The sequence below is a fragment of the Oncorhynchus gorbuscha genome, linkage group LG04, assembly GCF_021184085.1.
Source record: "Oncorhynchus gorbuscha isolate QuinsamMale2020 ecotype Even-year linkage group LG04, OgorEven_v1.0, whole genome shotgun sequence".
NCBI lineage: Eukaryota > Metazoa > Chordata > Actinopteri > Salmoniformes > Salmonidae > Oncorhynchus > Oncorhynchus gorbuscha.
The window spans coordinates 32588065-32601002 of record NC_060176.1 but is presented as its reverse complement, the minus strand read 5'-3'; the positions used below and the strand labels follow the sequence as shown (position 1 = coordinate 32601002).

General features: G+C 47.1%; 1 protein-coding gene across 2 annotated transcripts in view; it reads right to left on the bottom strand.

Annotated features, from left to right (window-relative positions):
- Positions 1 to 12938, bottom strand: part of LOC124033964 (rho guanine nucleotide exchange factor 28-like) — a 202178-nt gene that overhangs the window by 142321 nt on the left and 46919 nt on the right. For both annotated transcript variants that reach the window (XM_046346515.1, XM_046346516.1), the window contains 3 exons: positions 12013 to 12199; positions 8933 to 9116; positions 6537 to 6738 (listed from right to left, as the gene is read on the bottom strand). In XM_046346515.1, coding sequence (XP_046202471.1) covers positions 6537 to 6738; positions 8933 to 9116; positions 12013 to 12199 — 573 coding nt within the window. The remainder of the gene's footprint in view (positions 1 to 6536; positions 6739 to 8932; positions 9117 to 12012; positions 12200 to 12938) is intronic.

Below are 12938 nucleotides of genomic sequence, written 5' to 3'. Positions count from 1 at the left end.
TAAGGATGAGATTCTCTCCCGGGAGGTTCCTTCAGATGTGGACTCCTTGATTGCTCTCGCCATCCGCATAGAACGACGGGTAGATCTTCGTCACCGGGCTCGTGGAAGAGAGCTCGCATCAACGGTGTTTCCCTGCTCCGCATCGCAACCATCTCCCTCTGGCTTTGAGACTGAGCCCATGCAGCTGGGAGGGATTCGCATCTCGAATAAGGAGAGGGAACAGAGGATCACCAACCGCCTGTGCCTCTATTGCGGAGTTGCTGGACATTTTGTTATTTCATGTCCAGTAAGAGGCCAGAGCCCATCAGTAAGCGGAGGGCTACTGGTGAGCGCTACTACTCAGGTCCCTTCATCTAGATCTTGTACTACTATGTCGGTCCATCTACGCTGGACCGGTTCGGGTGCTACATGCAGTGCTTTGATTGACTCTGGGGCTGAGGGTTGTTTCATGGACGAAGCATGGGCTCGGAAACATAACATTCCTTTCAGACCGTTAGACAGGCCTACGCCCATGTTTGCCTTAGATGGTAGTCATCTTCCCAGTATCAAATTTGAGACACTACCTTTAACTCTCACAGTATCTGGTAACCACAGTGAGACTATGTCTTTTTTGATTTTCCGTTCACCGTTTACACCTGTTGTTTTGGGTCACCCCTGGCTTGTATGTCATAATCCTTCTATTAATTGGTCTAGTAATTCTATCCTATCCTGGAACGTTTCTTGTCATGTGAAGTGTTTAATGTCTGCCATCCCTCCCATTTCTTCTGTCCCTACTTCTCAGGAGGAACCTGGCGATTTGACAGGAGTGCCGGAGGAATATCATGATCTGCGCACGGTCTTCAGTCGGTCCCGAGCCAACTCCCTTCCTCCTCACCGGTCGTATGATTGTAGTATTGATCTCCTTCCGGGGACCACTCCTCCTCGAGGTAGACTATACTCTCTGTCGGCTCCCGAACGTAAGGCTCTCGAGGATTATTTGTCTGTGTCTCTTGACGCCGGTACCATAGTGCCTTCTTCCTCTCCGGCCGGGGCGGGGTTCTTTTTTGTTAAGAAGAAGGACGGTACTCTGCGCCCCTGCGTGGATTATCGAGGGCTGAATGACATAACGGTTAAGAATCGTTATCCGCTTCCCCTTATGTCATCAGCCTTCGAGATTCTGCAGGGAGCCAGGTGCTTTACTAAGTTGGACCTTCGTAACGCTTACCATCTCGTGCGCATCAGAGAGGGGGACGAGTGGAAAACGGCGTTTAATACTCCGTTAGGGCATTTTGAGTACCGGGTTCTGCCGTTCGGTCTCGCCAATGCGCCAGCTGTTTTTCAGGCATTAGTTAATGATGTTCTGAGAGACATGCTGAACATTTTTGTTTTTGTCTATCTTGACGATATCCTGATTTTTTCTCCGTCACTCGAGATTCATGTTCAGCACGTTCGACGTGTTCTACAGCGCCTTTTAGAGAATTGTCTCTACGTAAAGGCTGAGAAGTGCTCTTTTCATGTCTCCTCCGTTACTTTTCTCGGTTCCGTTATTTCCGCTGAAGGCATTCAGATGGATTCCGCTAAGGTCCAAGCTGTCAGTGATTGGCCCGTTCCAAGGTCACGTGTCGAGTTGCAGCGCTTCTTAGGTTTCGCTAATTTCTATCGGCGTTTCATTCGTAATTTCGGTCAAGTTGCTGCCCCTCTCACAGCTCTTACTTCTGTCAAGACGTGTTTTAAGTGGTCCGGTTCCGCCCAGGGAGCTTTTGATCTTCTAAGAGAACGTTTTACGTCCGCTCCTATCCTCGTTACTCCTGACGTCACTAGACAATTCATTGTCGAGGTTGACGCTTCAGAGGTAGGCGTGGGAGCCATTCTATCCCAGCGCTCCCAGTCTGACGATAAGGTTCATCCTTGCGCTTATTTTTCTCATCGCCTGTCGCCATCTGAGCGCAACTATGATGTGGGTAACCGTGAACTGCTCGCCATCCGCTTAGCCCTAGGCGAATGGCGACAGTGGTTGGAGGGGGCGACCGTTCCTTTTGTCGTTTGGACAGACCATAAGAACCTTGAGTACATCCGTTCTGCCAAACGACTTAATGCCCGTCAAGCTCGTTGGGCGTTGTTTTTCGCTCGTTTCGAGTTTGTGATTTCTTACCGTCCGGGTAGCAAGAACACCAAGCCTGATGCCTTATCCCGTCTGTTTAGTTCTTCTGTGGCTTCTACTGATCCCGAGGGGATTCTTCCTTATGGGCGTGTTGTCGGGTTAACAGTCTGGGGAATTGAAAGACAGGTTAAGCAAGCACTCACGCACACTGCGTCGCCGCGCGCTTGTCCTAGTAACCTCCTTTTCGTTCCTGTTTCCACTCGTCTGGCTGTTCTTCAGTGGGCTCACTCTGCCAAGTTAGCGGGTCATCCCGGTGTTCGAGGCACTCTTGCGTCTATTCGCCAGCGCTTTTGGTGGCCGACTCAGGAGCGTGACACGCGCCGTTTCGTGGCTGCCTGTTCGGACTGCGCGCAGACTAAGTCGGGTAACTCTCCTCCTGCCGGTCGTCTCAGACCGCTCCCCATTCCTTCTCGACCATGGTCTCACATTGCCTTAGACTTCATTACCGGTCTGCCTTTGTCTGCGGGGAAGACTGTGATTCTGACGGTTGTCGATAGGTTCTCTAAGGCGGCACATTTCATTCCCCTCGCTAAACTTCCTTCCGCTAAGGAGACGGCACAAATCATTATTGAGAATGTATTCAGAATTCATGGCCTCCCGTTAGACGCCGTTTCAGACAGAGGTCCGCAATTCACGTCACAGTTTTGGAGGGAGTTCTGTCGTTTGATTGGTGCGTCCGTCAGTCTCTCTTCCGGGTTTCATCCCCAGTCTAACGGTCAAGCAGAGAGGGCCAATCAGACGATTGGTCGCATACTACGCAGCCTTTCTTTCAGGAACCCTGCGTCTTGGGCAGAACAGCTCCCCTGGGCAGAATACGCTCACAATTCGCTTCCTTCGTCTGCTACCGGGTTATCTCCGTTTCAGAGTAGTCTGGGTTACCAGCCTCCTCTGTTCTCATCCCAGCTTGCCGAGTCCAGCGTTCCCTCCGCTCAAGCGTTTGTCCAACGTTGTGAGCGCACCTGGAGGAGGGTGAGGTCTGCACTTTGCCGTTACAGGGCACAGACGGTGAGAGCCGCCAATAAACGCAGGATTAAGAGTCCAAGGTATTGTTGCGGCCAGAGAGTGTGGCTTTCCACTCGCAACCTTCCTCTTACGACAGCTTCTCGTAAGTTGACTCCGCGGTTCATTGGTCCGTTCCGTGTCTCCCAGGTCGTCAATCCTGTCGCTGTGCGACTGCTTCTTCCGCGACATCTTCGTCGCGTCCATCCTGTCTTCCATGTCTCCTGTGTTAAGCCCTTTCTTCGCACCCCCGTTCGTCTTCCCTCCCCCCTCCCGTCCTTGTCGAGCGCACCTATTTACAAGGTACATAAAATTATGGACATGCGTTCTCGGGGACGGGGTCACCAATACCTAGTGGATTGGGAGGGTTACGGTCCTGAGGAGAGGAGTTGGGTTCCGTCTCGGGACGTGCTGGACCGTTCGCTCATCGATGATTTCCTCCGTTGCCGCCAGGATTCCTCCTCGAGTGCGCCAGGAGGCGCTCGGTGAGTGGGGGGTACTGTCATGTTTGTCATTCATTGTCATGTCTTGTCCCTGTGCTCCCCATGCTATTCGTTTCCCTCTGCTGGTCTTGTTTGGTTCTATCCTTCTCTCTCCCCCTCCCTCTCTCACTCTCTCGCTCTCTCTTCTCTCTGTCGTTCCGTTCCTGCTCCCAGCTGTTCCTATTCCCCTAATCATCATTTAGTCTTTCCACACCTGTTCCCGATCCTTTCCCCTGATTAGACTCCCTATTTATTCCTTTGTGATCCGTTCCTGTTCCGTCGGTTCCTTGTTTTGTATTCCATGCTGTAATTGCGTTTCGCCCTGTCCTGTCGTGTTTTTGCCGTGATTGTGTATCACCCTGTCCTGTCGTGTTTTGTGCCTTCTTCAGACGCTGCGTGTGAGCAGGTGTCTCAGTTGACTACGGCCTGCGCCTACCCGAAGCGACCTGCAGTCTGTGGCCGCTTCTCCAGTTGTTTTCCCCTCTACTATCTAGAGGATTTCAGTTATTCGGTTTTGAGCATTAATAAACTCTGTTTCTGTTAAGTCGCGTTTGGGTCCTCCTTCACCTGCATAACAGTTATGTCATTCAGCCCTCGATAATCCACGCAGGGGCGCAGAGTACCGTCCTTCTTCTTAACAAAAAAGAACCCCGCCCCGGCCGGAGAGGAAGAAGGCACTATGGTACCGGCGTCAAGAGACACAGACAAATAATCCTCGAGAGCCTTACGTTCGGGAGCCGACAGAGAGTATAGTCTACCCCGAGGAGGAGTGGTCCCCGGAAGGAGATCAATACTACAATCATACGACCGGTGAGGAGGAAGGGAGTTGGCTCGGGACCGACTGAAGACCGTGCGCAGATCATGATATTCCTCCGGCACTCCTGTCAAATCGCCAGGTTCCTCCTGAGAAGTAGGGACAGAAGAAACGGGAGGGATGGCAGACATTAAACACTTCACATGACAAGAACGTTCCAGGATAGGATAGAATTACTAGACCAATTAATAGAAGGATTATGACATACTAGCCAGGGATGACCCAAAACAACAGGTGTAAACGGTGAACGAAAAATCAAAAAAGAAATAGTCTCACTGTGGTTACCAGATACTGTGAGGGTTAAAGGTAGTGTCTCAAATCTGATACTGGGAAGATGACTACCATCTAAGGCGAACATGGGCGTAGGCTTCTCTAACTCTCTGAAAGGAATGTCATGTTTCCGAACCCATGCTTCGTCCATGAAACAACCCTCAGCCCCAGAGTCTATCAAGGCACTACATGTAGCACCCGAACCGGTCCAGCGTAGATGGACCGACAAAGTAGTACAGGATTTTGATGGAGAGACTTGAGTAGTTGCGCTCACCTGTAGCCCTCCGCTTACAGATGAGCTCTGGCTTTACTGGACATGAATTAACAAAATGTCCAGCAACTCCATAATAGAGGCACAGGCGGTTGGTGATCCTCCGTTCCCTCTCCTTAGTCGAGATGCGAATCCCTCCCAGCTGCATGGGCTCAGACCCTGAGCCAGAGGAGGGAGATGGTTGCGATGCGGAGCAGGGAAACACCGTTGATGCGAGCTCTCTTCCACGAGCCCGGTGACGAAGATCTACCCGTCGTTCTATGCGGATGGCGAGAGCAATCAAAGAGTCCACATCTGAAGGAACCTCCCGGGAGAGAATCTCATCCTTAACCACTGCGTGGAGTCCCTCCAGAAAACGAGCGAGCAGCGCCGGCTCGTTCCACTCACTAGAGGCAGCAAGAGTGCGAAACTCAATAGAATAATCCGTTATGGACCGTTCACCTTGGCATAAGGAAGCCAGGGCCCTAGAAGCCTCCCTACCAAAAACTGAACGGTCAAAAACCCGAATCATCTCCTCTTTAAAGTTCTGGAACTTGTTAGAGCAATCAGCCCTTGCCTCCCAGATAGCTGTGCCCCATTCTCGAGCCCGGCCAGTAAGGAGTGAAATGACGTAAGCAACCCGAGCTCTCTCTCTAGAGTATGTGTTGGGTTGGAGAGAGAACACAATCTCACACTGCGTGAGAAAGGAGCGGCACTCAGTGGGCTGCCCGGAGTAGCAAGGTGGGTTATTAACCCTAGGTTCTGGAGGCTCGGCAGGCCAGGAAGTAACAGGTGGCACGAGACGTAGACTCTGGAACTGTCCAGAGAGGTCGGAAACCTGAGCGGCCAGGTTCTCCACGGCATGGCGAGCAGCAGACAATTCCTGCTCGTGTCTGCCGAGCATGGCTCCTTGGATCTCGACGGCAGTGTAACGAGCGTCTGAAGTCGCTGGGTCCATTCCTTGGTCGGTTCCTTCTGTCATGCAGGTGAAAGAGGACCCAAAAGCGACTTGGCGAAAACAGAGTCTTTAATCCAGTAAAGTAAATACAAACAAAAAACACAACTTTCACTCGAAATGACGAGGACAAACTGGAGACTCGATCTTGAACAGCAGGTGAACAGCAGGTTGCCTCGGGAAGGCACTTGAACCAGACAGACTCAGACACCTGCTCACCACACAGCATCTGAGGAAAACACGACACGACAGGGCGATACACAAACACAGCACGGTGAATTCTAGACAAGGAACCGACAGGACAGGAACGGAACACAAAGGAAGAAATAGGGACTCTAATCAGGGGAAAGGATCGGGAACAGGTGTGGGAAGACTAAATGATTGATTAGGGGAATAGGAACAGCTGGGAGCAGGAACGGAACGATAGAGAGAAGAGAGAGCGAGAGAGTGAGAGAGGGAGGGGGAGAGAGAGGGATAGAAAGAGGGAAAGAACCTAATAAGACCAGCAGAGGGAAACGAATAGAATGGGAAGCACAGGGACAAGACAAGATAATAAATGACAAAACATGACACTCCTATTGGGAGATAAACAGTGTATGTGATATTTCAATTGGAATTTTACTGACCTGTCGGAGGAAGTTGTGATCTCTCAGTCTATCTCTCAGGAGAAGAATATCAGCCTGTCGGTTCTGCTGGTGGTTCCACTGTGGGTTCTGTCGGACAGTCAGGGTTAGGTTCTCTGAGTCGTGACAGAACCTCAGCAGATGAGAGTGGACAGCCCACACCTGGGACAGACCGGCCGGCGGTGTGGCCAGGGGGTTGGGGGGGCTGATGAAAGACAGGCAATCAATAATTCAATCAATCAATTATGCCAAAGGGAAATTTGGTTGTCAAACAGTAATCACACAAAAACCAAAAAATACACACATTTTACACTCAATTAATTTAAATGGACAGCAAACATGTTGTGATATACACCACATGGTCAACTTGAATACAGGTGGTTGACCTTAACAACCCTTATCGAATATTCAAAAATGTTTTCAAATAATGAGATGTGTCCACCAATCCAAAAAGAGGAATAGGCGGGAGTTTGACAGCCTGCCGTAATGCTTTGTGGACAATGACTCTCATTGTTAGGGCAGAGAGACAAGTACACTACATGACCAAAAGTATGCTCATTGACACCTGCTCAATGAACATCTCATTCCAAAATCATGTTGGTCCCCCCTGTGCTGATCCAGGCAGGTAGCCTAGTGGTTAGAGCGTTGGGCCAGTAACTGAAAGCTTGACAAGGTAAAACATGTGTTGTTCTGCCCCTGAACAAGGAAGTTAACCCACTGTTCCTAGGCCGTCAATGTAAATAAGAATTTGTTCTTAACTGACTTGCCTAGTTAAATAAAGGTTAAATAAAAACAGCCTCCACTCGTCTGGGAAGGCTTTCCACTAGATGTTGGAACATTGCTGTGAGGACTTGCTTCCATTCAGCCACAAGAGCATTAGTGAGGTCGGGCACTGATATTGGGCGATTAGGCCTGGCTCGCAGTTGGCATTCCAATTCATTGCAAAGGTTTTTGATGGAGTTGGGGGTCAGTCAAGTTCTTTCACCCCAAGCTTGACAAACCTTTTCTGTATGGACCTTGTTTTGTGCATGTGGGCATTGTCATGCTGTTACAGGACAGGGCCTTCCCCAAACTGTTGCCACAAAGTTGGACGCACAGAATCGTTTAGAATGTCATTTTATGCAGTAGCGTTATGATTTCCCTTCACTTGAACTAAGGGGCCTAGCCTGAAACATGAGAAATAGCCCCAGACCATTATTCCTCCTCCACAAAACTTTGCAGTTGGCACTATGCATTGGGGTCAGATAGTGTTCTCCTGGCATCTGCCAAACCCAGATTAATCCGTCGGACTGCCAGATGGTGAAGCGCGATTCATCACTCCAGAGAACGCATTTCCACTGCTCCAGAGTCCAATGGCGGTGAGCTTTACACCACTCCAGCCAACGCATGGTGATCTTTTGCTTGTGTGTGGCTGCTGGGCCATGGAAACCCATTTCATGAAACTCCCAATTAACAGTTTGGAACTCGGTAGTGAGCTATGCACTTCAGCACTCTGTGAGCTTTTTGGCCTACCACTTCAAGACTGAGCTGTTGTTGCTCCTAGCAGTTTCCATTTCACAAAAACAGCACTTTCCGTCGATCGGGGCAGTTCTAGCACAGCAGGACATTTACAAACTGTCTTGGTGGAAAGGTGGCATCCTATGATGGTGCCATGTTGAAAGTAACTGAGCTCTTCAGTATGGGCCATTCTACTGCCAATATTTGTCTATCGGGATTGCATGGCTGTGTGCTCGATTGGCTGAAATAGCCAAATCACATACTTTTGGACATGTACTAGACCAGCAGCTGAAAGGGTGATCACATGTGATCCCCTCAGTTTAATATGTGACTTAAGAGACCAACACAGTCAACTATATATATATAACTATACAGTGCCAAATGTGTGACTGAATGTGACAGTGTTCAGTGTCGGAGTGTGCCATTGATGATCCTGTCACATCTTGGGAATAGAGACATGAGGGTTATAATTAACCCTTAAAGAGAAGATCTAGTCCCTATCGTTCCATATTCTAATAATATTCTGATAAGGGTTGGAAAGACTGGCTTAATCATTATTTATTTTTATGATTTATGAGTGGGCCAGATTGGTAGGGCATACCGCTTTAGAAATTCCCAATTTTACTTTCACATATTTTTTTGCATGCTTATCTGATTTGGAGGAGGTTTCAGGGAGTTTCTATCTAATACCTACACATTTTTGCTATGTTGCTTCCACCTACTCAATCCTCACATTTCTCCAAAAATATATAGAGCTAGAGATCGATTTGGAATTGGGCATGACTGTGTGAGCAGCCCCAGAGGCTCTGCATGCTTGCTTACCCCTTTTTCATCATAAACAGATGATACAGTATATACGAGTAATAGTCAGATATAATATAATGTCATGGTATACATCTTACTGTGTGAGTAGCTCCAGAAGCTGTGTGTGCCCTCTGTTGTGTGCTAGCTGCAGTGGGGTGACCCCCTCCTCGTTGGGCAGAGTCACTGCCATCAGTCCTCCCGGCTGGCACAGCAGCAGCTCAGCCAGACAACACAGACCCCAGCGCACAGCCAAGTGAAGAGGGGATTCTCTGGGACGCAACTCTGTGGAAAAAGGTAGAGATGGAAGAGGTATGAGATGGAGGGGAGAGAGAGAGAATATGCACATAATATGACATTTGAAATGTCTTTATTCTTTTGGAACATTTGTGAGTGTAATATTTACTGTTAATTTGAATTGTTTATTTCACTTGTGTTTATTATATACTTCACTTTCATTGGCAATGTAAACATATGTTTCCCATGCCAATAAAGCCCTTGAATTACATTTAATTGAGAGATAGAGAGAGGGGGGGGGTGGAAAGAGGGAAGAGGAGTGAGGAGGTGGGGAAAGAGAGATGGAGCATGCAAGGGAGAGAGAGTGTGTGTGTGAGAGAGAGAGAGAGAGAGAGAGATTGAGAGTGAGAGAGAGAGAGAGAGAGAGGGGGGTGTAAGAGAGAAAGAGAGAGAGAGATAGATAGAGAGAGAGAGAGAGGCAAAGAGATGGATAGAGGGTGTAAGGGAGAGAGAGCTTTGTAACTTCAATTAGCCTCAATAACCAACATCCAGTGATAAGACCAGGAGGGATTTATTAGAGACCCACTTCCAACACTGCTGTTTGTCCCAATGATCTCCTCTGCTAAACTGTACATCTCTGCTCTACTAACCTCGTTAACGCAATTTACAGTTTACCCTAATAAAGGCCCACTAACATACTGCCTGACTGGCACCAAACAAGATGGCGCCGGAGGGTAGGGCTGCCGTCTCATCGGCTTTCAACCAACCATGCTATTTTGTTTGTTTTTTCGCGCTGTTCGTAACTTGTTTTGTACATAATGTTGCTGCTACCGTCTTATCACCGAAAAAATATTCTGGACATCAGACCTGGGATTACTCACCTCAAACTGGATGAGGAGTTATTTTACAATTAGTTAGATGTGAGGGATATACTACAGACAATCGACCAGACCCAGATCCCTGTGATTCACTGGAAAAGGAAATGTAGGTTTCGCAGAAAGAGATAAGGATGCCTTGTGAGATTCAGGCGACGAGTGGCTAATCTGCCCTTGCCTTCCGTGCTGATGGCTAATGTTCAATCGCTAGAAAATTAATGGGACGAACTAAAAGCACATATATCCTACCAATGGGACATTAACCTCCTGAAACTTTTCATTTTTGGAAAAATAACGTTCCCAAAGTAAACAGGCTATTTTGTCAGGACAAGATGCTAGAATATGCATATAATTGACAGCTTAGGATAGAAAACACTCTAAAGTTTCCAAAACTGTAAAATTGTATTGTATTGTCTGTGAGTACAACAGAACTGATATTGCAGGCGAAATCAGGAATCAGGAAGGGACTCTTTCTTATTTGGAAAGCTCTGCGTTCCTATGCGTCCCTATTGAGCAGTGAATGGGATATCAACCAGATTCCTTTTTCTATGGCTTCCCTAATGTGTCTAGTGTCACAATACATAGTTTCAGGCTTTTATTTTGAAAAATGAGCCTGAACGACAACATTGCGTCAGTGGTCAGCTGGTGGTCTCAGAGTGATTTGTGCGTAATAGACAAATGTGGCCATTGTTTCTCTCTTTCCCACTAAGAAGCCAACTGTCCCGGTTGATATATTATCGAATAGATATTTGAAAAACACCTTGAGGATTGATTATAAAAAACGTTTGCCATGTTTTTGTCGATAATATGGATCTAATTTGTAATATTTTTTAGGCGTTTCCTCAATTACCTCGACACCGGTGCCCCCAGCACATTGACACATTGACTCTGTACCAGTACCCCCCATATATAGCCCCTGCTATTGTTATTTACTGCTGCTCTTTAATTATATGTTATTCTTATCGGGATTTTATAAAAACTTCATTGTTGGTTAAAGGCTTGCAAGTAAGCATTTCACTGTAAGTTGTACCTGTTGTATTTGGCACATGTGATGAATAAAATGCGATTTGATATGGTCCCATAACCCTACAACTGTTACTCTCCCTGGTAACACCACCGGTTGTTTGCATGAAGCTGGTACCTCAAAGGTGGTCTCAAGTCGAGGGGATAACTTTACAATATACACTTTTTATGTTTGGAAACAACAGACAAACTATGGATTTAGCGGTGAACCTCTACCACTGATTCTATATTCACTTATGCCTAATATACCCTAAATATTCAAAGAGAGGGTAAGTGGGGTTTTCATATTCTGCTCACAGTGGTAATAGGCTGATGTCATAGGCCATGTTACCCAATTAGATCACTTAACTGTGGAAATTCATGGAAAGACATTTGTGTCGTTTTGCTATGAAACAGACTGCCATAACTACATTATCGCCTTAATGAGATTTGTCATTTACATTAGAGGTCTACACACACCCACGTGAAATACACACACACAGAGACAAATACACACGCGGGCGCACACGCACATGTTTATTTAACCCTGCCTATACCCTAGAGCTACTTCCAGTCCGTGAAGCTCTCCTAATCAAATAACACGCTGGTTAATTGGCATTGATGAATTTAACAGAGCTCCACGTGTCATGTAGCCATGGCCATTTCCGACTGCTGGACAGCAAGCATGCAAAAATGAACTGAATGACAGAGGAAAGAGAGAAGGGATGGAAGGGGATAAAGAAAAGGGATGGAAGGAGGAAAGAAAAGTTGAAGAGTTCACCTTCTTTGGAGTCTTGGACACGGTTGAGACAAAACAATGAGAAGAACTACTAAGAATTCTGTTCAACTTTTCACTCATCCAAAATAATCCCGCACAATAATTCTTATGTAGCATGTGTGGATACATCTGAAACGCCATATTTGTAAATTATTTTCTTTATTGTATGCTTTAACTTAGACCTAGCAGTCAGCTCTCTATGTTGATGCTTGTATTGTACGACAGCAATAAAAATGTCACATGAAACTTAGACCTAGCAGTTGTATCATGTAAAGAAACCCACTCTCACCCTCTCCAGATGGACTAGCGAGTACATTCCAGCTGTGGGGGATATCCAAGTTGGCCATGGCCAGGGCCACACGGCGGTCCATTGCCCAGCGAGAGCTCTCCTCCCTCAGGCAGAAGCGGCTGCTAAGCTCCCTGTGGTCGCTGGAGCTCAAGTGGTGACCGTGGGTTACTAGGTGCTCAGCCAGATCCTGTGGGTAGGGTTGGGACAACAATATCAAATCAATCTTTATTTACACTGAACAAAAATTCAACATGCAACAATTTCAAATATCCCTGAGTTACATTTCATATAAGGAAATCAGTCATTTGAAATTAATTCATTAGATCCTAATCTCTGATTTCTACATGACTGGGTCACAGATACCTTAACATAAGTTGGGGGTGTGGATCAGAAAACTAGTCAGTATCTAGTGTGACCACCATTTGCCTCCTGCAGCATGACACATCTCCTTTGCATCGAGTTGATCAGGCTGTTGATTGTGGCCTGTGGAATATTGCCCCACTCCTCCTCAATTGCTGTGCGAAGTTGCTGGATAATGGTGAGAACTGGAACACCATGTTGTACAAGTAAATCCAGATCATCCTAAACATACTCAGTGGGTGGCAGGTCTGGTGAGAATGCTGGCCATGGAAGAACTGGGACATTTTCAGCTTTTAGGAATTGTGTCCATGCATTATCATGCTGAAACATGAGTTGATGGCAGCGGATGAATGGCACGACAATGAGCCTCAAGAGCTTGTCACGGTATCTCTGTGCATTCATATTGCCACTGATAAAATGCCATTGTGTTCGTTGTCCCTAGCTTTTGCCTACCCATACCATAACCCCACCACCACCACCATCAGGCACTCGGTTCACAACATTGAATATGATATAATAATAATATATAATAATATATATAATAATAATATAATAATATATGCCAT